Source organism: Apteryx rowi, unplaced genomic scaffold (genome assembly GCF_003343035.1).
Source record: "Apteryx rowi isolate R43461 unplaced genomic scaffold, aptRow1 scaffold_17, whole genome shotgun sequence".
Taxonomy (NCBI): domain Eukaryota; kingdom Metazoa; phylum Chordata; class Aves; order Apterygiformes; family Apterygidae; genus Apteryx; species Apteryx rowi.
The window spans coordinates 4,853,112-4,878,139 of NW_020447974.1; the positions used below are offsets into that span (position 1 = coordinate 4,853,112).

General features: G+C 41.4%; 1 protein-coding gene across 2 annotated transcripts in view; it reads right to left on the bottom strand.

The window, feature by feature from the left end:
- Positions 1 to 3,731: 3,731 nt before the first annotated feature.
- CEMIP (cell migration inducing hyaluronidase 1) overlaps positions 3,732 to 25,028 on the bottom strand; it is a 52,970-nt gene continuing 31,673 nt past the window's right edge. For both annotated transcript variants that reach the window (XM_026060569.1, XM_026060568.1), the window contains exons 14-28: positions 23,212 to 23,281; positions 22,216 to 22,344; positions 21,391 to 21,476; positions 18,444 to 18,575; positions 16,407 to 16,442; positions 16,159 to 16,314; positions 14,456 to 14,636; positions 12,537 to 12,752; positions 11,386 to 11,597; positions 10,718 to 10,903; positions 9,816 to 10,020; positions 8,908 to 8,994; positions 8,438 to 8,595; positions 4,755 to 4,855; positions 3,732 to 3,859 (exon numbers count right to left, since the gene is read on the bottom strand). In XM_026060569.1, coding sequence (XP_025916354.1) covers positions 3,732 to 3,859; positions 4,755 to 4,855; positions 8,438 to 8,595; positions 8,908 to 8,994; positions 9,816 to 10,020; positions 10,718 to 10,903; positions 11,386 to 11,597; positions 12,537 to 12,752; positions 14,456 to 14,636; positions 16,159 to 16,314; positions 16,407 to 16,442; positions 18,444 to 18,575; positions 21,391 to 21,476; positions 22,216 to 22,344; positions 23,212 to 23,281 — 2,083 coding nt within the window. The remainder of the gene's footprint in view (positions 3,860 to 4,754; positions 4,856 to 8,437; positions 8,596 to 8,907; positions 8,995 to 9,815; positions 10,021 to 10,717; positions 10,904 to 11,385; positions 11,598 to 12,536; positions 12,753 to 14,455; positions 14,637 to 16,158; positions 16,315 to 16,406; positions 16,443 to 18,443; positions 18,576 to 21,390; positions 21,477 to 22,215; positions 22,345 to 23,211; positions 23,282 to 25,028) is intronic.

Consider the following 25,028-nt stretch of genomic DNA (forward strand, 5'->3'; position numbering starts at 1 on the left):
TGAGTTAGGTAAAACAGGAGATAATCCAGCAAATACTGATTCATTGTTATAGAGTGATACTGAAGAGACAAGAGACAAAAATAAACTGGGAAATTTGCATTGAATATTTATTTTGATAAACAATGTGTATTCCAAACAACTACATATTATTTCAGTTGTAAGCCACAAACTTTTGGAACTAATGTTCCAAGAGCTCTTGTCATCATAAAATAGACAGTCAATGCATTACCACATTCTGCTGACATAGAGAGCTTTCAAGTGCAAAGCAGATTATCGGAAAAGACATATTGCCGACCTCCTTAACAACCTGGACAATGCTAAACTCCAGTAAAAATGCTTCATATGTCTGCAATTTAGTTGTCTTAGTGCCATTGTAATAAATAAATAGAAAATATATCTTTTTCATTTGGGAAGTCTATAAGAAAATGTACAAAACACTATACATCTAACTCCGAAAAAGGACCAGCTATTTCGGCGACAGGTAATACAAGCATTTGAACAGATGCAAAAACCAAACATTCAAACAAACAAAATCCAATCAAAAAATCACTCTTACAATGGCAACTGTCTGTGTGGGCAAACATGAGAACGTATGTAGTAATAAAACCTTATAAAGAGGATAACTGCAGCTTGTGCAGGGACTGTTAAAAGATTGTACAAAGTACAAGCAGTCAGTTAATTCACTAGTCAAGATGTGCAAGTGCAAATTCTAGAACAGTCAAATATTAAAAAGTAATCATATGGCACAAAACTATTGCTGATTGGTGATGATATTAGGCTAAATTTTGCCTTCAGAGTAATACACTGACTTCATCCCATAAATGTCAATGGGAGCGCTTTGCATTTCACAGGAGTATCTGCCCCGTTACACTCTGCTATGATGCTCTATTATCCATCAGGCTTAGCAGACTGCAGTGATCCTATACTAAGTATTCACAGCATGAGACCCAGCCCTAACTCCAAACAGGCCCCATGTGACAAGCCTTACATGATAGAACAAGCTACTTAAAAAGTTTTCTTCTTTCTTTTAATAAGACAAGATTTTTTTTTAGGAAAAAAAAAAGGTTTTCCTAGAGCCAAGTCTTATGATTTCACCCTGAGAGTTTCAAAAATTGTAAAATTAGAAGCTACACTTCAGCACAGATGCAACATGCTTATAGTAGCTGAACAAACCAGTCTAGGGAATTGACCCACGTGGCATGATCCTCCCAGGCATTTACACAAAGAACGGGGAAGGGAAACTGTTAGTGACCCAGTTAAATGGTGCACCACAAAGGGCAACCCCTGCACCCACGGTGCTTTGTAGAAAACCAAATCCCAAACCAGGAACATTCTGAGTCTTACTTTCCTTCAYGCAGTTTGTCAATTGTTCATGAAAGAAATATGCTTGTTTTGGTCCATCTCTTGAGAGCATGTGTTCCACTAATACAGTGTGACGGGTGCAATTATATAAACAGAATTGCCTCAGGATAGTGTATACATTGAGATAACGCAGACCGACATACTCAATGTCTTTTTCACTGTATTTGCTAGACTTCAGGGATCTGGCTCTGTTTTGGCCATCGGATAAATGAGGTTTGGATAATCAAGGTTGAAACATAAGTGAGACTAACTTTTTCAAGGAATAGTTTGTGATTTGAGGGTGGAATCCTCAAACCATCATAAGACACTGGGAAAATACTTGTTTGCCTTTTAAAAGTGTTGCCCATTCTGGAAGTGGCACAAATGCCTAAAGAGTAAAAATAGTTGTGCTGGAAGGAGAAATCCTTCATTAAGAGGCTCTTGTTGAGAAGCAAGGGAGGGAAAGCTTGGATCTTTTCTTTCTTTTTTTTTCTTAAATACAACACACATGACATTCAACTTGTTCAAAACAGCTATATAGAAAGACTGAAAAGAACGTTTCCAGTTTCAAAACCCAGGAGAGGCTTGAGGGGCATGTAACCTACAGCACTACCTGAATTTTGCTCATGATTGCTTTGACTTTCAGAGCAACTAATCTAAAAATTAGGGACAGGGCTTATAGAGTTTGACATCTGCCCACCCTTTGGAATGGCACTCAGAATCACTGCTCTTTCATTCTAGTCACAAGTTAATATATTTTGGATACCATGGAAAAAAGGCAACTTAGTCACAAGAGCTCTAAAACAGAGCAAAACAAAGTCACCATCAGCAACCAGAACAATTTTTGTAGCAGTGGTGGCAGAGAGGGGCAAAGGGGGAAAACAAACACAGATATTATTGGCAAAATTGACAATTTTATGTGCTTTGAAAAACTATTCTTCCTACATTTTATCCCTCCTTAGATTTCTTAGACTAGCCAGAGCCACAGGAGACACTTTGATAGCATTTCTGAGCAACAGACAGAAATATCACYGAATACTGTAAGTGCTTACAAAGTTTTACAAGATAATGTTCAACTTCTCAGCTTCAAGAGATGTCCCAGGAGGACACACTAATCATCTGCCTTCATTAGCCAGATTTTTAGCTGACAAGATTATGCTTTGAAGAAGGGGGAAAGGAGGTTCAAGATATTCCACTACTTATGGGGGTTCCCACTCTAATTCTTCAGCTACCTGGTAAGACCCCAAAGACTCCTATCTCAATGACCTGCCAGCCTCATATTACTCTTCCAGGAGGCCTAAGATACTCATACTCTTAGCCTGAGGACACGATAGGAAAGCAAGACACAGCAGACTAGTCTGATCCTGTTTCCTCTGACCTCCCTGGAAAGGTGAAACAATCACCCCGTTTGAGGCAGAATAAGCTGTATCCCAGTATTGCCAGCTGTAAACTGGAGATGTGGACAGGATGCTATCTTTGGCTGGCAACTATAAACCCTCCAGTTTGGTCCTGAATATTGTTGTATGGAGGGACTGTATGAGAAAGGCTGAGGAAGTGTATGTGCTGATTGACAGTTCTTTCCTGTTAGCCTACAGCTGCTTGTCTAAGGAAAACCCCCTACCTGAAGAAACACTGTTAAAAAATTCACGACCCATAGGAGAACCACTGTTTTCTAAGCAAGCAGAAAGATATGGTTTCATCAGTCCCTGCTGGTGCGCTTTATTCACTCCTCTATCATTTTTTCCCCAGCTATGTGTGCCATGGGTTAGCATGTACAATGCAGAAAGACCTCAAAGAGCTTGATCGAATGTCTTTGAAGCTTTTGAAGCTTTAGGGTAAATTCTTACTGTCCAGTCAAGTTTCCCAGCATCTGGGTAACCGTTCAAATATACTCTTTTTATCCTAGATTTTCAGGCAGCCTTTGAATTGGCATTCCATGTTTATGTGAGCAGCTAGTAACACCATGGAAAAAGAAAAAGAGTGTTATGACAATTCAGAGGTTGGGGAAAACAATAATCCTCAATGGCCTTTCTATCTAGAACTCACCCTTTGAGGGGCAGCACATAAACTAGCCTGTCACAGGGGTGCTAAAAAAGCAGCACCTTGTAAAAACAGAGAGGCAAACCTTGCTTTGTAACATGAGAGTCAACATGGTATCAATGAGCAAATCAACAGGACAGCAGCTGATGATCACAGAACATAGGCTGATCACAGAGGAATGCTTTTTTGTCACACGTGGCCGCTCTAGCTACTTACAGTAAGATTTCTTTTTGAAAAGAACAACAAAATGCTACATCTCTGGAACACTCTGGCAATGTGCCTATTGTAAGCAGTCAGTAGTCCATCTATTGGGGGCAGTGCTGGTAGCCAGAAGGCAAAGCAGTGTGTCCTCATAGTTTCATTTTCTTCACCACAGGAATTGGTAGTGCTTGGTAGATCTTAGCTGAATCCTCGTCGGTGACCAGCTTCACCCAGACAGGGCGGAAGCTGCCTTTGAATCCAACAAAAGCCATTTTTTCTGCAAATCAGAGCACATACATTAGGAGCGCCTCATGTCTTCAAATAAGCACCCATACACCCACTCAGTTGGACAGAATGCAGGAGGACAGGAACACACGTGCACACACAGCCTTTGCAAGGCTCATGGCCAATTATGTATTCTCCATTAAAGAAATACTTTCCTGCTGAAGTTTAACTGTATTTGCATGTTGCATGTTTCCATTAATTAATAATAGCCTCTATGTGATACCCAGCAAAGAAGAAAGAGACAAGGAAGAACCCGTCAGAGCAGGCAGTTTCAGCTGTCTATTGGAACTATCATTACTGGCATGACGTTTATACTCAAAATTCTTCCATGCTTGGGAAAGGCATTAGCTAGTATAACACATGCAAAAGGAAAGCATGCCCAAAAGCTCACAGTTACAGCTGATCAGAGAAACATTTACAATAGAACAATATTCTAGTGCAGTATGTGACACTGTTGAAATAGAGACACTTTGTGCCATCAAGTTGGAATTTTGTTTCAAGAGAGAGCCACCTAAAAATAAGTTTGTACAATATCAAAATTGTTGTTCTGAAGCATTTGGGGGAAAGACCAATAGTTCTATTATTAAACTACCTTATTTAAAAAGTCTGGAAAATCAAAAAAAAAACTAGAAGAACTCTACTTCTAAGAACGATTGCCAGAACACTTTTTCAATATACAGTATTAAACTGAATGCTGTTATCCAAAGCTGCAGTGGATACAACCTTAATAAATAAGTAAATGACTGTTCCCAGGATGTTTTGAGTGCATGCTTACAGAAATAGGCAAGGCAAAGTTTAGAAGCAGGACAAAAGGTCCCATTACTAGGACCATGGTAGGGAAATACATCAAAGGTTTTTTTAATCTGTATTTTTTAAAAAGTGGTTACCTTTTAACCTAAAACCCTCTGCTGCTCCAAGTTTCTCCAGTACTTTAGTCCATGGTCCTTTGGAAATGAATCTTCCTTTAGATGTCATCAGCACTATAGAGCTGAAGGAAACAAAGCCATTTATAAACACATGAAGAGTTAGAAAACGTTCCTCTCTTGCCTGACAGCACTGGTAACTCCTGGCTGTGTGACTCAAAGACACCCATGAACTATAGCGGTTTCTGCTTTAGCAGCTTTCGTCAATGCTTTCCAAGAATTTTGTCATATGTTCCCTTTTCCAATCATGCAAACCCATTAGGAAGCAGACTGATTTTTTTTTTTTTTAACTGGTTTCTAGGGTGGTTTAAGTGTTTCCAACCAGCACATCCATCCTGCTTTGCTTAGAAAGAAACATGCTCTCTCTGGGATGCTCTCAGCAACTCTCAAATTATCTCTTGCTCTTATATCATTTGTAGGATAAATCCTGAAGACATTCACTTTCTTGAGATTTTTGCTGGCCTGACACTCTTCATCGTTTTTCAGCATCCTTTTGCTGAGAAAGGGTATTATTATTATTATTATTATTATTACTGCCTTACTTGCATGCAGTGTATTTCACCTTGAAATTTCTTGGAGTCCTTTACAAACATGAAGTGATATACAAAAGACAGGGCGTGAGTCCTTTAACGTAGTGCAAATCTGTAAATATTTGGGTAAAATTTAGCAACTGTCTAAGCCTATTTCTAAAGGGGGAGAAAAAAACCCCCACAGAATAATCATGAAGGGATAATCATATAGCAAGAACTGTCCGGAAAGAAGCACAGGCCACTGAACAAAGTTAACTCCATTACTTCCTACAAGATTCCCAAGCACCTCCAATAGTTATCTTAAAGTGTGTCAAGGAAGAAAGATGCTTCAGTGAGTTCAGCAGAAGTTCTGCCATTAAGCTCAATGGGGCAGGGATGTCATTCTTGCTCAGCTCCTAATTAGAGCAGCATTGTAGAGTGATTGAGAAAACATTTGTTTAGATGACATAATTTCATTCCACTTTGCAGGGTTTCCACGAGTGACACTTCCAGTGACTCGAATGTCAATTCTGCAAAATGAAAGCCTTGCTGGGTCTCCTTTCCTACATCACAGTGGACCCAAATCACTAAATTAATTAGATGACAGCTCCTGCAGAAATCAAGCACTGAGCTACTAAGTGCAGTAGTTACATCTTAACACCTCAGCTAGAACTGCAACTGCTCAGGGAAAAATAGCAATAGATGGTGGCAGAGGAAACTCAGAAGCAAAAGAACTAAAAGTCATCAGGACTTTTCCTAGAATAAACCTGAGGTGTTAAAATATTTCAGTTCTTACAAGAGTGGATTGAGCTGGCAGCCTGTTTTTGACTACTTTGTGAATGCTGAATCACCTCTTTTTCTTTCACTTCACTAAAATCATTACTTTCTGTTAAGCCTTTCTTGCTATGGAAATTTAAAATAAACTTGCCAGATGTTTTGTTTTGTTAACCCAGGGAAATTTATCAGAAAAATTGATTCATTCTAAAAAATGCAATTTGGCTTGCAGAGAGTTTCTTAAGCGAACCAAGAGGCTTGTCATTGCTAGAAACACCTTTTTCCACATTTCTGAAGCCATAAACCTATCTAAAAGTTGCTGTTCCAGCAATCTTTTCATGAGAGGCAGGCAGAGCTTTCTGGCTGGTGGAGCCCCTTTTCTCTCCACTAGCCCTGTCCTTCTATACAGTTCATCTTCTGGGTCACGAAGGGAACAGAGGTGACAAGAAGCTGCTGGCTTACAGATGATCCACCTGCATGGTATCTGCATCTGACTCTGAACAACACTTTTCTCTCAATGTTTGTCTGTTCTGGATAAATGGATGATAGATCTTTCATGGCTGTAGCTGAAATCCTTGCCTAATCATATTGGAAGGGCCTACAGGGGAAGGGTTGGGTAAGCTTTTGATGAAAGAATGATTTGGGGTTTCACCCCTTGCAAACACATGGAACTGAGTGAGATCTGAGAGGTACTGATCATGTTTGATCCAATTCCAGTCCTAATCCTAATCCAGTTCCAAAGCTAATGAAAAGAGACAATCAGGCTCAGATCCAAAAAAGGCTATAGGTCCTTCTGATAGGTTCTTAAAAAGGATTTCAATAGACTTAAATACATCTGAAGTCTAATTAGGATTCAAGCCCCCCTCTCAAAGCCTGCTGAACCTTATCACATCTCACATTTTGACCTCGACTTTTTTTATATTAGACAATCAAACTAGACATCATCCTGAAAGCAGGAATCAAAGGCCAGTGCTTTTCTTCTCCTTCTTCCCAGCTGAGCGTCCTGGCCATCAGGCTACATAGCCCTCTTAGGAAACTTTCATTTCCCTGTGACCCCTGCACGGAAGGAATGGGGGTAAGAGATGCTCGCTTTTCGATTTTGATAGGCAAGTGACTGGAGTATGTTTAAGGATGCTTTGGTGCTATATTTATGCGCCTTCCCACACTCAGCACTATGGACATTTACACAGCTTTCTAGTGAGATTATCAGCTGGTTTAAGGATCTCTGCACTACTCTCATACAATAAAGACCTGGCCCAATCCTGCTTCCAAGAAGCCACGGAGGCTGTTTCACCTACAGAGAGGAACTGTTAAAGCACTCTGGCAGTTTTAAGTGATCTAAAGTAAGAAAGAATGTAGGTAGCTGGATTCAGCCAGAATTGAGACTGGACTTCTTGCAAAAGAGGCTGATGGAGTTCTTTGAAATACCCTATTATATTCTTATGAAAGAAAAACAAGCAACTACCATGCTTTTCTGTACTCGACATGTTTTTTGCAACCCTTAGAATTATTTAAGATAGTAGAAACACAGCTGTATCCGCCTTTGTGAAGCCCTGCTGAAACTTCTTCCAAGTCTCCACAATAAATCCTAGAACAATATCCTGTCAATCTGCCCACAGTTATTTCAGATGATTCATCAACAGAGTGATCATATTTGTATTGAATGTTAGGTACCAGATTTAAAATCAGAACAGATCTAATAACAATGAAATATATTCATTTCCCAATAGTGCTCTACAAACCAATATGAGAAGAGAACAGCCCCTTCAGTAAAAGAAGTCCTGAGGTTGTTTCTATTATTATTCCAAATGAACCCGCTGTCCTCCAGGATGCAGGAACATGTGTTGGATACTTACCACCCACTTCCAAAACTCTGCATTTCTGGCTCCCATACTTAAAAAATAAAAGCACACAGCCCTTTATTCTTGGCAAGGAACATGCGCAAAGAGCATGTATTTTATTAGTGGAATCTTTGGAGATTTGAGAGCATGTGCAGGCAGTAGAAAAATGTAAACCGTGCACATCTGTACACTAGAAACTGATAAATGCCGTGAGTTTATTCAGGAATTTAAGTCTGCAGTTTATCTGCAACCCAGAACATAAATAAAGATCTACAGTTTATTAATCAAATGTAGTCCTGCAGTTTATCTGGGGCTTGATCAGTTCCTAAATCACACATTGTACATTCTTACATTGCCTGCATGTTCTGTTCACATTTGGACACTATTGCAGTTAGCAGGTACAAACCACATTCTTATCCCACTCAGTCTGGCCTGTGTTAGGTGACTAAAATCAGGAAAAAGATGAGTGTTTGTACAGCATTCTTGTATATTACACATTAGTAACACTAGATTATTTACTCACTGATCTTTGGTGTTGTTGACATAATTTTCTATTTGTGCTGGAATTCCTTGTAGAATCGAGTTCTTGAATGTTACTCGATCAACAACTTTTCCATGATGTCCATCAATCACAATCAGTTGAATACCCTCATCAGTTAGGARAAACCTTATACCATCAACCTGTGTGGGAGGAAAAATAAGCCTGGTCTGTCAAAGCAACACAAATACAAAACAATCAACTATAAGAAGCACTAATAGTGTTGAATACCACTGGACTGCTCTTTATATCAAAGGGCAGAATTCTGGATCTCTGAGGTCAAACTGTGCTGTGTTTTTGCTAGTACAGTGAAGTTATGGCCATTTTTTTGCAAAATACAAAGCAAAAGAGACCCAACGCTAATCATACATGGTAACTTCGTAAGTTTTCCATAATATTGAAGCAAGTATTTTGTCTCATAAGTCTTAAGAAGTTCACTGAGAGGACTTGCTTACCTCAATGTATGCAAAGTCATCCTTCAGGTGGAAGTATTGTTTCTTATAAGTTTCTATTTTCACTTCTAGTAAGTGGTCCTTAGTCTTCTGTTTACAAGAAAAAGGAGAGAAAACAGTTTCTAGTGAGGTTGTCCATTACCTGAATGCTGCATTGTCAGAAAGCCTTTTAAATCCAGAAATTCAATCAGCAAGAAAGCTACATAATAAGTTGTGACTTGCCAAATTGCACTGCTAATGAGACTGGGCACAATGGTAACCTCTCTGCTTAGCCTGTCAGCATTTAAATTGTTTCACCGAATGGCAAAGCTTGAGTGATTCTGCAGTGGACATAATTCTCCGAGGCTTTGCTCTGCCTTCCTGCCCCAAGGGTGATGATTAAAAAAAAAACAACAAAAAAACCCAACAAATAAATATTCCCTTCTCTCTCCTAGAACCAGACTGGGTTGGATCCAGGAGACAAAGTGCTGTGCAAAATCCTTGATATGAGTGATACATTCAGCTATGCAGTCTCCTCTCTGACACGGCTTTTCTTATAGCCTGGAGGAGCTGGAGGCCAGGCAAGAGGCCTTGTGTCTGTCTGGACGCAGATTCCCTGGACCAACCTGTCTTCCAGCTCATCACTTTTGACTCTGCACTTCTAAGCCCAACACTTCACAACAGACCCCTGAAAGACTAAGTATTTAAYTTCAACTGAAGTCTTGGGCAGCTCTGTCCCTTGAGGACCTGTGCTTTCTGCACTTGCAAGAATCTGTTTCATATTGTTTTACATGCCTGAACTGTTTCAGAAAATTAGGCACAGGAGATACTGAATCTGGTACAAAGTCTTTCTGTGACTATGGGAACAACATGTACCAGAACTACAGACTCACAATGACAATAATGCTACAATAATAAATCAACTACTTTACCAGTTGTGCGCTAGATAGCTTCTTAGGCATTGGGACTTCTACAATTGGCGTCTCAATGTACTTGGGATAGGCCATGGCTTCACAGTCACTGACACCAGCGGTCTTTGGAATCACAGCTTTGATTCTTATTCGTTCACAGCCTTTGACAGAGCAGAAAGCAAATTTCTCCTTCTCATTTTGAGCTTTAAGTTTCAGAAACAGCAGTCTGCAGGTAGGGGAGAAGAGTGAACATCCCTGAGTGTTCTGGTCAGACCAAATGACTTTTAGTCCCGCTTTCAGTGGACTGTGTCTTAACACTTTGCAATAATGTGTGTTGCAAACCCCCAGTGCTGATGCCAGTTATTTCTACTGCTTAACATACCACAGGCATGGATGCACATCTCAGAAACGGTTGGGAAGGTCAGGCAACTTGAGAYGGAGAGATTAGACAACACCTGAACTCCCTTAGAGCTCTATTGTATCATGATACATTTACACAGAGATACCTGGATTGTTTTTTAAATCTTTCTTTCCCATTATTTTAATTCCTTAGAGGAAACTAACAGACTTAACTCTCTTAGTTCCTGTGAATCCCTACCTGGCTGCTTATAAACGGTTGCTGTTCAAAACAAAAAGGGTTGGGTGTGCCTCCACGCTTCACGCTCTATGGTCTGCACTTTGCTTTTGTTTTTTTCCTAATTTGTATTCACTTGGCATAGCATTTCCCAGAGTAATTGGCAGTGCAGCAGAGCCTGTCAATGACTGGCAGCTGTGGGAGTCCCAGGAAAATTAAATGCTGATCACATTCCCAGAAAGAATCTCTGGTTTTGCTGTGATCCCCTTTAATGGCATGGACTAAACAATTCATGATTCCAACAGCTTTCTCATATCAGTGTCCAAATCAGCAAGGCCTGTTTCCTTACCCAGTGTCCTCATCCCAGTAGTAGTATCCTTTGCTAGGATATCTGTGCTCCAGTTTCTCCATTTGAGAGGTTCTATAGAAGGTTCCAGTTTTGTACGTTTTCTTCAAAAGACGATTATGGATGTCTGAGAGAATGGAAAATGTCGTCCCTTTAGGATAACAAAACCCTACTTGGATCCAGTCATTCCTAAAATAGCAAAGACCCATATTAGAACAAGTTTGACACATGACTATTATTTTCCTGGGCATGCTAGAAGCCAAACTAAATAATCCACTCTGTCACTTATTTTTTTCCTGGCTGGTTAAAATTTTAATAGTTTGTGATGAACCAATGCAACATAAGTTGTTAGACATAACATCCATGAGTTAGTTAAGTGATGTGGGTCAAATCTGCTCCTGACTGCTACACCCCTGACTTTCATGTACCCAGAATGAACTAGCTCTAGGCTTCTAAAAATGAACCATGTTATCTTCCGGGGCTTCTCCAGGGAGGAAACAGGAATCTGAGATGTCAGATGGAAAGATGGTGAACTCAACGGACTTCATGAAACAAGTATGTTAATTCTGGAAGAGCTCATGATATAATAACCTCACCAGTTTAAAATGTGCAGTTACAGTAGTGGTCTGGAATGTTCTGCTCATGATTTCGAATTCAGTCTGATCACTCACTTGTTGAAGTTGATGAGCCATATGGCCAGTTCTTCGGGGGCTGTCTTGTCCCAGTGGATGGTATAGCCTTTCCTCAGAGTTATAACTGGCTGATACTGCTGGTAATGAGTGTTTTTGCTCAAAGCCCCTTCTAAATAGAGTGGTTGATTGTGGTAGTCATTTTTTATTATTTTCATTTTCAGGTTGGCCGGCTTGTAGGCTTGGATGTAGATCTAGATTAAAAAAAAGATCACACATGATTTAATGAATTACAGTAAAATATTAAAGGCTCAGCTACTCAATCGGTGTGGACTGGTATGAGGCCTCTGACTTCAGCAGTGACATGTATGACGGACAGGAGTCTAGCCATATACTCATACCTATATATTCAGTTTCTTAGTATTCTTTTTCAACAAGGTAAACTGTTTTCAGGAAAAAATGGATCATCTCTTCATCCACTGAGTTCAAGAGTATGTGCTAGTTAAGGCCTCGAATAGCCTACAGTTTTTCACAGTGTTGGTGGCAACCCTCAGCAGAGGGACAAAATCTCCCTCAGACATCTGACTTCTACATAAACATGGAACTTCCTGTCTAGATTTCAGAAGTAGGAAAAACAGCTCAGTGGTTACAAATTGGCTTCAGTTGTACCACTCTGAAAAAATAACACTTGCAGCCCCTAAGACAAAAAAGGGGCTACTCATCAGAGAGAAGTAGACTCTCTCAAGGCAGCGGCAGTAGGCGTTCATGTGGTAGGAAGAATGGTTTGGTGGTTAAACAACAGGATGAAAGATCACGGGAACTGAAGTCTGATTTTGACTCCTCAGCATACTTCCCATAACACTGTTGCCAACACTTCCCTCCGTAAGATGAGGGAAAATTACACTGCCCTACCCTGCAGCCTGTAGATTTATGAATATTAATCTGTTAATGCTCGTAGAGTTCTTAGAGGTCTTCAGGTAGAAGTTGTTGCAGTTGTTAACAGTCCAGGCCAAAATATCTGAAAATGTACAACAGTATTTCCAGGCAACCTTTGTGTCCAAAACCATGGGTGCATACATGCAGTTAACTGTGAGCACCCTGAAAAAAGCACATTTCTAAAGTTCAAGCTTTACAGTGCCAAGATTTAAAATAAGTATTAAGCGATAACAATACTGAAATGTAAGCAGTTTTACCTGTGCATAGTGTCCACTGCAGATAGACCCTCTCCAGTCAGGCACATCAATGCAGTCAGGGTGTTTGATTAGCCAGTTATCTTCTTTTATAAGGTATGAGCCTGGATATTCAGACACAGAACCATCTACATCATGAAAAACCGATGTTTTATCACCATCCATATTCAGATCATTGAACCAGGGTCCAGGTTCTCCAAAGAAGACCCTTGAGGTAATCTAAACAAAACAGTGAAACACACTTGCATCTCCAACAAGGAATTCATCACTTATGGTACAAAGCAAAGGATAACTATGGTCATAAGAATGGCTTCAAAGGACCCTTTTTTTGACATTATTTGGCATTGGAGAGTACCTTGGCCAAGAAGCAGCATTGGATTTGGGGGTCAACTTGYGCATGAAGAAATGTATTTATGCATTAACATTATCATTCTTTAAATGGCCACAGATTTTGGTTGCTCAGCTTGAGACATTGTAGGCCTGATGTTCAAAGGCTCCGAGAACCCATGACTCCCGATGAAGTCAGAAGGGCTGCAGGTGCTTTGAAATAACATTTACATGGTAATAATAAAACTGTGAGCTTCTGAAAGTGTGCATCCAAGGACGGATGCACCAAAATCATTTTCAATAGAGTTAGTCTTGTCAGTTGGTAGGAACATCAGTGTCATTTGGTACAGGAATATTAGGATTGTCTCTCCTTTGTCTGCACACTGCCTCTTCATAAAGCCAGAAGTCAATGCAGAGCTGGGTCATGCACTTAAAAGGTCTGTCTGATTKGTCAGATGAGCAGACACAGATTTTCCTGCTGACCGTGAGGTAAAGGCTAAAACCACCAGAATTTCAGCCTCAGCTGTGAGAAGGTTTCTTTTAAAATTCTGGAGAAAGGTTCAGGAGACAAGGCTTTAATGAAATAGCCACTTCACTCAACGTCTGCTAATATATTTTTAAGGTTGCAAAGCCACATAAAGTCACACTGTTGCTGGGAACAATCAATGACCTCCCCTGGGAAATGGCTGCCCAGGCAACTTCTGACTGATATTTTTATCCAGCATAAATAAAAGTCATGCCACCAGCCAGCCTGATGCAATGCAAGAGAGTGACTGATCAACACTTGTAGGGAAATTTTGCATTTCCCACCCCATTTGGCACAAGGATTGCTAGTCAGCATTTTTCCTGACATGCGAGCAAGTCTGCTAACTTTTAAAAAGTTAAGCAACCCAAATCATTTCAGTCCTAACCACTTTATTTATTTATTTGTTTGTCATGTTTGGCAGTTGGATTTAACAGCTGCTAGAGGTGAACCTCAGCAACCAGTTAGCACATATTTGTGCAAGCAAATACAAAAATAACTCAAAAGCATAGACCCCAGGATGGGTTCAGACAAGCACCCAGAAGTTCCTATTATAATTCAAAATCTGGCAGATTCTTTTTGGCTGGGTTCTGCTCTAATTTATGTGTGTAGAAGTGTGAAGGACTACAGAATTACCCAGCGTCTGTTCAGTTTCACTGGCTGTTTCCCAAAATCAGTGTTTTCTGCTTCTGATTGGGTTAGACCTTCCACAACAGACTTTCCTCTGTTGTCACTTTCATATCACACTCCTGTTGAAGGAGATTCTTCTCCTTATTTCAACAGTTTGTGAGACACACAGAAACGGAAACAATTTTTACTTGGACTTCAATGGTTTTTGAAACTGAAGCCTGCTTCTGGTTTGCTGCAAACCTGTCAGAGAACTGGATTTGCTTGTTATTTCATCCATCCAATTTTCTCTTTCTTAGCTAATGCCCTCTTTGATCAGCTGGTGAAGACAACAGGGTCCTACTGCTGAGCTCTTGTTTTCTCCAAAAGGCTGTTATACCCTTTTCACCCACAGCCCCGTGCTCAAAACCAAATGGCAAAGGCCTTGCTGTGAAGAATTACTCACAGGGACATCTTCAAAATGAATGTCGGTGACGTTGTTGTTGGGGCAGCTCTGCCAAGCGTTATTGAGCCGGAACGCCAGAGCACTGGTGTGTCTGCCATCCAGGGCAGCAAATTTGCGGAATGTGCAGTTCTGGACGTTGATTGGTCCATCGTAGAACTGAATCCCTCGAATGGGAAAATTCCTAAAAACATTTGGATGACACAGAGACTTGGTCATGACATATTAGCATGAGGATGAGAATGTATTCTAGACAGGGACAGTCCCATAGCATTTGATTCTCAGCTGCTATAATTTTTCTCAGCCCTTAGGATGACTCCTGAGTTAATGTTTTGGAAGAGAAGGGATTTCCCTCCTTTTTAGGTCTATGAAATCCTCTTATCCTTGTGAGTTCAGCTCAAGTTCTCTCGTGTCTGAAAAGATCATCTTTATTTAGTCTGTACTCCTCGAGGGAAGGAACTTATAGCAATGCCAAGGCATTGACCTAAAAATGAATAAATTCATGCTTGCCATCACAAATGAGTTCTGCAGCAGCGAAATCTGAAACTCATCAGATCTGCGCAGACTCCTAGGACTGAGTAATGGCAGGGCTAAAAGAAGTCCCAACACATCTTTCAAAGGAACTTCGAGAGAAACAGTGCAACTCAGCTGCAGTAAAAATGGATTTAAAAACAAGGAAAGATCTTGCAATCCATAGTATGGAAAACAGTTGGAGGGGCACAGACCAGTGAGCCTTTTTTTTTTAATACTAGTTGCAAGGTAAAGAAGACAGTACTTTTGACACTTTTGACACATTAAATGAACATGATGCTTAAACTTCTTTACAGGCTAATATAGGATGTTTCAAATTTCACCTACAATCAATCAGAGTTTGATCCCTTCCTCATATAAATGGTTTCCCCTAGACAAGAATTGTCTGTATGTTTTGTTCTGTGTTTGTGATCTTCTGTACACAACATACGTAGCTATCCACATATATACACATAACGGATGTTAGAAGGAGAATCCTAGATCACCCTTTCATTAGTGGTATGGTTAACAGGCCTCCTGCGTCCTTACCAGCAAGCAAAGCTGATGAGTGTAATTCTGCAGAAAAATATCAGCTGAGCTGTTTGTTCAGTGTAGGGCTACTGTTAGGATAACCATTTTTTTAGGGATAAGAACAAATCATTACTGCACTTGCAGACCAGTCTGTAGGACTAAGGTCTAGGAAGAACCCTCACAAAGTTCACTGGCTATATCAAAACTATTCAGTAAAGGCACTGGGTTCTTCTAGCACAGAAGCAATAGTAGGAATCGCTTTAAGGATTCCTATCACCACTTCTGGGTCAGCCCAAGCCCAGGGTAGGGCTTCTACAAGATTCTCCGGCAGCTGATCTGGATGGAGATTGCTGCATTGTTCAGTCACTGCTGATTACATGTACAAAATTGCCCAGCTAGCACACACTTCTTTCGTTGTCTTCTCAGCTCTATTTGCAAAGGGTATGGGAAAGGAAAGAGGAGTTTGATGTTGTCTTGGCAGCCTGCAAGCATGTACATGCCAGCAGCAGCTGCACAGCGAGGACTTTGGGAGTCGGAGGTGTAAAACCAAATCTTTTGTGTGTAGAAGTTATTAAATGGAACAGCACTGAGGAAACCACCACACTGGGCTGAAGTCTGAACTGAGTAGGAACAGCGAGTGCTGTGGTGTGCTGAGCTGAACTTACGGGCCGATGGGCAGGGTCCTTCCTCTGTGATCCAGGCCTCCAGGTCCCCAGATCTCATTGTCCATAGTCTCTGTGCCCAAGTTTCCGCTCTCACCGACAAAGAGGCTGTTCTTGATTTCTTGTTTTGAACCATCGTCATGAGGGAAGGTTCCACCACTAGGAGGGAAAGGGCCGGAGATGAAGGGGCTGCCCACACCATGCCTACCTAGCATGTACAGGCTGGCAGGACAATGGTGCGTGACACTTACCTTGCCAAGGTCAGGCCAATGCCATTGTCAGCAAACCTGCAAAGAGAAGAGTAGAGAAAAGAGGGCTTTTTTTTTTTTTTATCATGTCAAACTAGAGTAACCAAAGTAATGAGGTGGAGTGCATCAGGGCTTAATTAACAAAGAGTACTCATGGGGGAACTCAGGCTTTTGCAGGTTTGTTTCCTGTCCAGCTTTGGAAGATCCTTTTTGGCGTGTCTTGCAGTACGCATGAATCAGATGAAGCCTCAATCATGCACTTGATAGCTCCCAGTTGAGGTTAAGTCTGCAATTACTGGGCATAGTTCGCTTGTCTGATAAAGCCTTTTCCCTGTATCTAATGATCAGGCTCTTTTCACTGTTAGGTGAAAAGATCATGCCTATCTCTCACTCCAACAGGCTTGTATTATTTAATAATGCTTTGCCCTACGCACGTCTTTTTATGACCCCTGTGTTTATGTATCGTACACTACTTCCATGAAATAACTTTACAAGGGGAAATGTTACATAAGCAGTGGAGTCTGGCTTCTCTTTCACCATCAGGAAGATAGAGATCAGATCTTCCTTATTAAAAAAAAAAAAGATTAAAATGTCCTCCAGTTTTGCTGAAATTTCAAAGCTTTTAGAGAAGACAAACCACAAATGCAGATCCATGACTCCAGCTTATAGGAAGGCTTGAATTAATATGATAGTTTGTGCCAGTCTTGATGGTATGTTCACAGTGGTGTCATTCTTACATTTCTAGAACTGCTTTTCCCACACAGCAAAATCATCAGTGTCGAGCCAGAAACAGAATRCCGCCCAACCCTGTCTTGTCTTGCTTCTGTCTCTAGGTGGCAGCCTATTACACACTATGGTCTCCCTTTTTATTTCTCCAGTCCCATAAATGTACACTGTGGTTTATATTCTGCATGTGACATTAACATTTGTTTTGTTAATGTAATACGTAAGTCTTACTGCAACAGCAGAAATGGAAATTACTGTGGCTATAAAAACAATTACAGTTTGATGGCTGCTTCCTCGAATTCAGATAGACTCACAGGTTTACTGCTGGAAACTGATAAAACAGAGTAACGTACTCGATATTTTAGTAACCTTGGTACACAGCACTCAGCAATGCAGATGTCTACATGCCATGCGACTGATCTGCAAAAGCCACACTTGGTGCCTGTGGAATGCCAGACATTTCTGGTTCAGAAGTTCACAGGCAGCATAAACAAGAAGCTGACTTGGTATTACATTTCTGGCTGTTTTGCTGTGTTCTCATTCTTGCCAACCTGACAGGTTGCTAAAACCAGCTTATAGCCACTGGTTGCTTTAAGAGGCTTGGGTCACTCTAAGGTACGGCAGCTCTGGCCAGCAATTGGACACTAGATAGTGGTGGTGTGACAGATATTCATACTAGGGTTATCACAATATGCCTTGGAAAGTTGTTTTGCCTTTCTTTCCTCCTCTTTCTTCATCAAGGTTGATATCAATAGTCTGGCTCAGGAGAAGAAACTGTAGAAGATCATCTGTTTTCAAGTGCAAAACAAATATCTGTTCTGACCAGCACAGGAAACAGCCTTCAAAGAGCACACAATATGCCTTTGCCCAGTTTCTCTCCCTTGCTGCTATGATGCATAGTTTTATGTCTGCTTGTCAGTACTAGCTTATTCAGCACAACAGTGAACCACATAAAATTGACCTGTGACCAGGCTTAGCTAGGGCAAGTGGTTGATTTTGCTGCTTTCTTTTTAAAGCACCTCATTTTTCATGCAAAAAGTTTTAGTTATTTGCACGTGTGTGTGTGTGCGTGTGCGTGTGTGTTGCCAATTTTGAATGCTAGTCAGAATCACACAGAAACACAGTAAGAGGGATTTTTGGTTCAGACAAAACAGGTTTTGTTTGTGTAAAATAATGCCTGTGCTCACTTAACGTTTCGTCTTTACTTGAATCTTGGCTATGTGAAAGGTGCAAAGCGATATTAATAGTCTGAACCACAGCTATGCTTGCCATAAACACCAGGCTGAACTAGAGTTGAAATAAGGCAAAACTCACTGGCAGTTGTCCAGCCACACATCTCCACCCCGCAGCCAGGCCCCATGATCCTGATTCTTGTAGGCAATAAAGCGTTCAATTATTGCAGGTTCCCTGGGCTTCAAAGGATCAGCATCTTTGTGTGGGCTGTATCTGCAACCAGAAGAGGGGAAGAAGCCGTTGGCGAAGGAAGGCAGCCTCGCTCAATGCATAGCCCCACTGTACATCCACTTGCTAAACRTCTGGTTTCTGCTCACTCAGGAGCAGCTCTGGGACAACAGTCCATCTAGTCAGGTAGCATGTGGAGCAATGGCCAGAAGCAAGTGCCAAGGAAAGGACAGGCCAGGCTAGACAGTTGTGAAAGACTTGCTCCAAGTGTCCTTCCACCTTTCCATTATTGTTTTGCTGATATATTGCTGAGAGCATGGAAAGTTTATATTGCTCCCAAACACTGGGATATTTTTTAATCCTTTACTGTTATCCTTCAGCATATTCTTGTTTTCTAGATAAATATCCTTTCTTTTTCCCCTTTGAGCATTCTTAGCTCTTAATCTTGGCTATACTGCGGCAATGAGCTTCACCAGCAAATTTTCCTCCTCTTTCAGTATTCCTGCTACACACTGCCCAAGACACACACATGAGATTTATTAGCTCTGAAGCTCTTGAATATGATGAAACACTGGCCTGACAAAGGAAAAAAGCAGCTATGAATGGAAGCTGCCATGAAGTGCTCCCCCAGCTGTTGCCCGTCAGCCACCGCTGGGGCGACAGGACCTGAGCGAGGATCTGGCTTGCCACAGCGATGCCGAGTTTGGCTGTCATTTCCTCAGTTCTGAGGGGTAGCTCTCCCTTTTGTTACTGAAGGAGCATCTTCAATCAATATAACACAGTTTAGAAAACCTGACAGATGAGTATCCAACTCAGTGCCAGCAATGGATGGTCCAGAGATTAAAATTTATTCCTAACAAATGGGTAGTGAGGCCAAGCCGTCAAATCGCTAACAGATATTCAATAGCATTTTGCTCCACTTAATAAACCATCATATCAATCCAAAACTGAGTATCAGGCTGATAGGGTTCCAGTAAATGAATATTGCTTTGGCAGCTTCATCACTATGAATTTGCTTCTAGTGAGAGATTTAGTATCAGCCCTTGTGAATTCCCCAGACATTGTTAAATACAGATATTTTGAGATGGATTCCAGTTTCAGCCACACACATGTATATCTGGAGAAACACTACAGGGTACAGAATATAGCCTAGATATTTAATGCTATAACTGAATGCAGAATAATCTCACCAGCTGTGTAGCTGTCCAGCCTACCTCAAAGTCTGCCCCTGCCAGGGCAGCTATTCACTGTTTCATTCCTGGTGTATGAAAAGTGCATAGTGGTATAAATAATCTGAGCTGCAGTGTGTGCTGATGGGTAATCACCAAGCATAAACATGACTGTATTATGAATTGCTTAGCTTCCAGGGGTCGTTCCTGCCCTTGTATGGCAAGGCACAAATCGCCTTTTGTAATCACTTACTGCACCTTTGGCAAGAGGCAGTTGCCCAGGGCGCCTATTCAACTATATGGAAAAGCAGCATTGGGCTCCCAAGAGGATTTGGAGGTACTTGCAGAGCAGGCTTCTCTTAATAATTTAATTTTTTAGCAATTACTTTTATTATTTTACTGCAGATTTTTATTATTGAATTAATTTTTAAAATTAGTAAAGCATTAGAATAATATAAATAATATTGACTTTTGAAGGCCTATTAGCATTAGCAATGAGGCTGAGCACATGGTTGCTGTGGTTCACATGACAAACGGCATGAGTGACACTTAAGCTGCTGGCTGCGTTCCCCTGGAGAGGAGGACATCCCACTAATGCAATGCACACACAATGTGTGACTTCAGCCATCTGGGTAAGYCATGCCGCAGAGATGCAAAGGAGAAAAAGGAAGACTAGACAGCCATTCCCTCCTTCTACACAGACATCTTCAACAAGTTTCTGTTCCCTACAGGGCTTTGTCCAGAAAGCCAGTCATGGGGCAACGCAGGCTGGGTGCCACTGGAGATAACTGGTCTGTTAGGAATGAAGACTATGAAACATGAGAATGTTTAAATCATTTTCTCTCCCTGGGGTTGGTATCTTAGCTAAGAATCAGACTCAACCTCTAATGACATAAAAGGGTGCAAGTGGAGCCCTTACACTATTAAACTTTGCCTGCAAGAAGGCCTTTTGCTTACATCAGCCTGCTCTCTGGAATCAGCTTCAGGGATGTGGGGAAGAGAGTGGGAATTCTCGGGAGTCACTGAGGTGCTACATTAATATAATACACTAATATGATACACTCTAGAGAGTAGTTTTTAGTATTTCTAAATGGTTCTGTTATGTTGCACAGCGGCCCTGCACATCAGCAGGGATGAAGRGCTGTTCTATGCATTCAATCACAATTATAATTACTATTACAGCATCAGATTTGGAACTAGACAGAAATTGGACGTTAAAGCGTAAACTCCATCATAAAGCACTCCCTGTCCAAGCAGGTTCTGAAAAAATGAAGAAGCTTTACAGCTATCCCAAGAAGTATTTAATTTCCTATTTCTGGGAAACTCTTGCAGCAAGTTCTGCTGAGCAGGGTTGCTGACCAGACAACATTTAATTTTCTTGCTCATCTACAGAGGAATTAATAGACCACCCTAGAGCGGATGTAATATCCATGCCAGCTCAGCTCAGAACTAAAAATCAAGGATAGAAATATAAGAGTGTGGGTGCTGGAGGTCCTTTAGGATAAGGAATAGGGGAGGCACAAGTTAGTGGTAAATCTAAAAGTGAAGACCTTTCCCCACTAAGAGCTTGATATGGCCCCACCAAAGACATTGCAACGATTCTTATCAGCTTCCTTGGGAGCAACTTCATAGCTTTCATTCAGTGCTATAGAGAATTTTTTTTCCAAACCAAACTGTGTGAAACACTTTACCTCCCAGAAATCAGTGTCAAGATAGGTCTTTTATCCTTGGCTGAGGCTGGAGTGGTTTTAACACCATTATCAATTATCATCCCAGCCTAGAAGAAAAGAGAAATGCAATGTTATGGTATGTTTATATATTCTACATTTCTTTCCATTTCCAGGCACCGTTTCCAATTGCTCTACACCAGAGTCACTCACATTATCCTAAAAACTGCTTCTGTTAGCAACATGTAAAACAGAGGGCTGCCAACATTGTCACTGGTGGCATAACCCCCCTGCCCACCCAAACTGCTGCAGATTTCCCAAAACTGCACCTTTCTTGTAGCTGTACATATTCACATACACATAAACAGCTTGCTGCAATCTGAAGCACTCAGTAACGGGTTCAAGCTCACATTCTCACCAGCCAGCACCACAATGTGGCATGCTAAGGATAAATAAGTAAAGAGCCAGAGAAGGTGATTAGGCGGAGTGGCCCTTATTTATCCCCCTGGAAGCCATTCAGTTAATTGCGAACATTGGCAGTTGAGGTCTATAATTAGACAAGCTGCCAATAGATGCTACTGGTGCACTATTTCAGGAGAGCAGAAGCAAAGACACAGCCTAGCGACACTGAACGAAGGGAAGAGCCTCTCTCAGTGCCCGTGAGTCTGGCGCTGGCTCTCGGTGCTCCCGCGCCAGCACACAAGCTGCTTTGTTTGCAGCCACAAATGAGCTTGCAGGAACTTTTGGTGAAACAGAAAGCACAGGCATTAATTGTTTGCAGACATAAAAAGCTGGAGCCAGAGGAGGGTGGGTTTTGGAGAGACGTGTTCCCATTGCATGTGGGCTCACCCGGTAGTTGGAGTGCGCACGGTTGTTGGTGAACATCCCCATCGGAATGTGCTCTGAGTAGCCGGGGGAATACATGCCTGCCGAGGGCCCTGTGGGCACGTGGTGCAGAACGAACCAAAAGCCTGTTTCCTGGGAAAAAGAACACAACATCTGAGCCTTCACTTGAACTTCAACAGTTTACAGGAGCCCGGGGACTTATCAGTGAGCACACAAAATGAAAGCCAGAAGATTTCAGGACAAATCACAGCTAGCAGCATTGACCTGTATAACTATATGCAGTAGAAAGGTTAACACACATACACATGCATGCACATACACGGTCCTGACCAGCATTTTCAAGATGCCTTAAGTTAAACTCTAACATCTATATTGAAGATGTAAGCAAGCCTTTCGAAATTCATAGCATACACGTACACAGATACCCTCCTATCACTGAATGCGCTGATCTTAAAAATCAGGTCATTTTTATTTAGTTGGCTAAAAATGTATGTAGGAGCCAGAGTTTGAGTACTCAGATTTGGAAGCTTTGGAAAGACCATATCTCTTTGTTTAAGGCTTGGTTTGCTTGTTTATTTGTCTTAGCAGAAAAATAAAGGCTCCTGATGTGACCAAGAATTCCTGTGGAATTAGCATTAGTGCTGATTAAACTTTCAGAGAACCATTACTGTACTGCAATCAACAGAATCATTGCCAAAGACTTCTCTGAGACTATATAGCCAGATTTATTTAATTTATTCAGGCTGCACACTGTGTAAAGGCTGAGAATTTTTGTTAAAGCAATCCAGCTCTAGAAACAGCAAGTGACAAGAAGTGTGGAGCAGAAGGAAAAGCATTATTTTTTTATTGGCAGCACTGGCTACATTGCTATATGTCTTGATCTAGGAGTTTCAAAAATGCCTGAGCAACAGAAGCCGGTTTTATTCCAGCAAGAACCCCCATCCTTGCGGGGCTATTACAGTTCTGAATTTTTACCAGATAAGAAACTTCTGCACTCACTTCAGATCCYGCAGCTGCACAGTTTATAAGGTTGTTGTGTGGGTTGGCTATCCAGAAGGTGGATACAGCACTGCAGATCAAGAAAACAAAGAATAACATGAAAATGGCACCAAGAGCACACACAGAAGAGTCAATGATCAACCCCACGTGGCACATGCAGGTCTGATAACTCCTCAGATAAGGGGTCCTGCCTCAGGGGCAAAGGGACTGGTTCTTTTCTCTCTCCTCTCACACCACATTTGTCCTCTAGGGTTGACAGAGAACATGGTCTTATCTTTTAAAACCCCAGGTATTAAATAAGGAATTTCTATTGCAATTCCAAGCCTGCTATGAAGCTGTCAGCTGTCAATTATGCTTTATGATAAGGTAAATATGTTGTTGCACAACCTACAGAAAAGAACCTTGCCCCCAAATAAGCCCTCAGGTTCATTAGAGACTTGTTTAATCAAGGGACCCTATGAATTATTTTCAAGGGCTTTCCAAGTATACCCCTGGCAACTGCCTTTTCCACGAGCTGCTGTGATTCATTATCTTTATTTGCTTCCACCCCCTATGCTTTTCTTCTGGGACAAAAGGACTCCATTTGTCTAATGCACATAAAAGACTGTTAATTGAAAGATTCACATCAAGGAGGAACAATCAATCCATCATTGTCCATCCTGTGACATACAGTATTCATTAACCAACAGGCGTATGAACTTTGGGAGGAAAACATTCAGTGCTTAAAACCAACAGATTTGCTCCCTAAATTTTCGGGGTGAGATTCACCTTCCTGTAGGAGATGAACCTATGCAACCCTTACACCTACTTTAAACTCTCTGTGGAGGACTTTATGGGGGTCTTTAGGCCAACTGACTTTGCTGGCCTAAGACGAAGTTTGGCTTATGTGACTTTATCATGAAAACATAGCATGGGACTGGCCTAGAAAAAATTTGAGATTATTTCTAGACTACCCTCTGCTGTGCAGGCAAGGGTCTCAAACCCGTCACGTCTCCACAGTGTCCCATGATCCAGTCGACACTCGTTCCTCAGAGTTGTGTGCACTGGACAGGTTCCTGTGTCATTTGGCACAATCCTATTGTCTTAATTTCTGGCAAAGGCTGCCTGCCTGCACACACCAAGCCATAGCTGACGGAGCAGCAGCTGTGCCAGCCTCCTCGACCCTGCTCTGCGCCTCGGCCAGCTGCCCCCAGGCCTGGCGCGGGCTGCAGCGCAGAGCGGCAGCAGTGCTTTCCTGTGCTGGCAGGCTGGAGGAACCCAGCGCAAACACCGTGTTTCTTCTGGTCGGCCCTTGAATTCTTTTATAAAGGTAGAGAGAGCACATCCGAGTAGTCTAAGACTTTTTCACAATACCTCTGCAGATCATTTGTAGCACTTTTTCTTATAACAATCTTCAAAATGATACAAAATATGACCTCTTACTATTAAATGAATTATCAGTGGAAAAAGAGCGCAATGGCTGATTAACTCTTATTTTATGAATGGAGACATGAAGTGTAATTTATAAACAAACACAGATGTGAAAAAGAGCATTGCATGGATTTCATCTCTTTTCCTTGCCAAAGTAAAAGCTAAAAACATGTTTCTTTGGACAAAACCCCAGTTTGTTCACAGGACAGAATGGGTGATATTGATAGTCTGAGCAGATTGAGCGCATTTCCAAATACAAGAAAACCCCCAAAGATTTTTAGCTGTTATGCATCAACCAACTTCTATCTATCTATCTCATTTTCAAGTTGGAAGTCTGGTTCCAGAGACTCTCTCATTGACTTTTGTTGGTCAGAAACTTAGCTTTTTTTGGTGTAGATTTTTCTTCC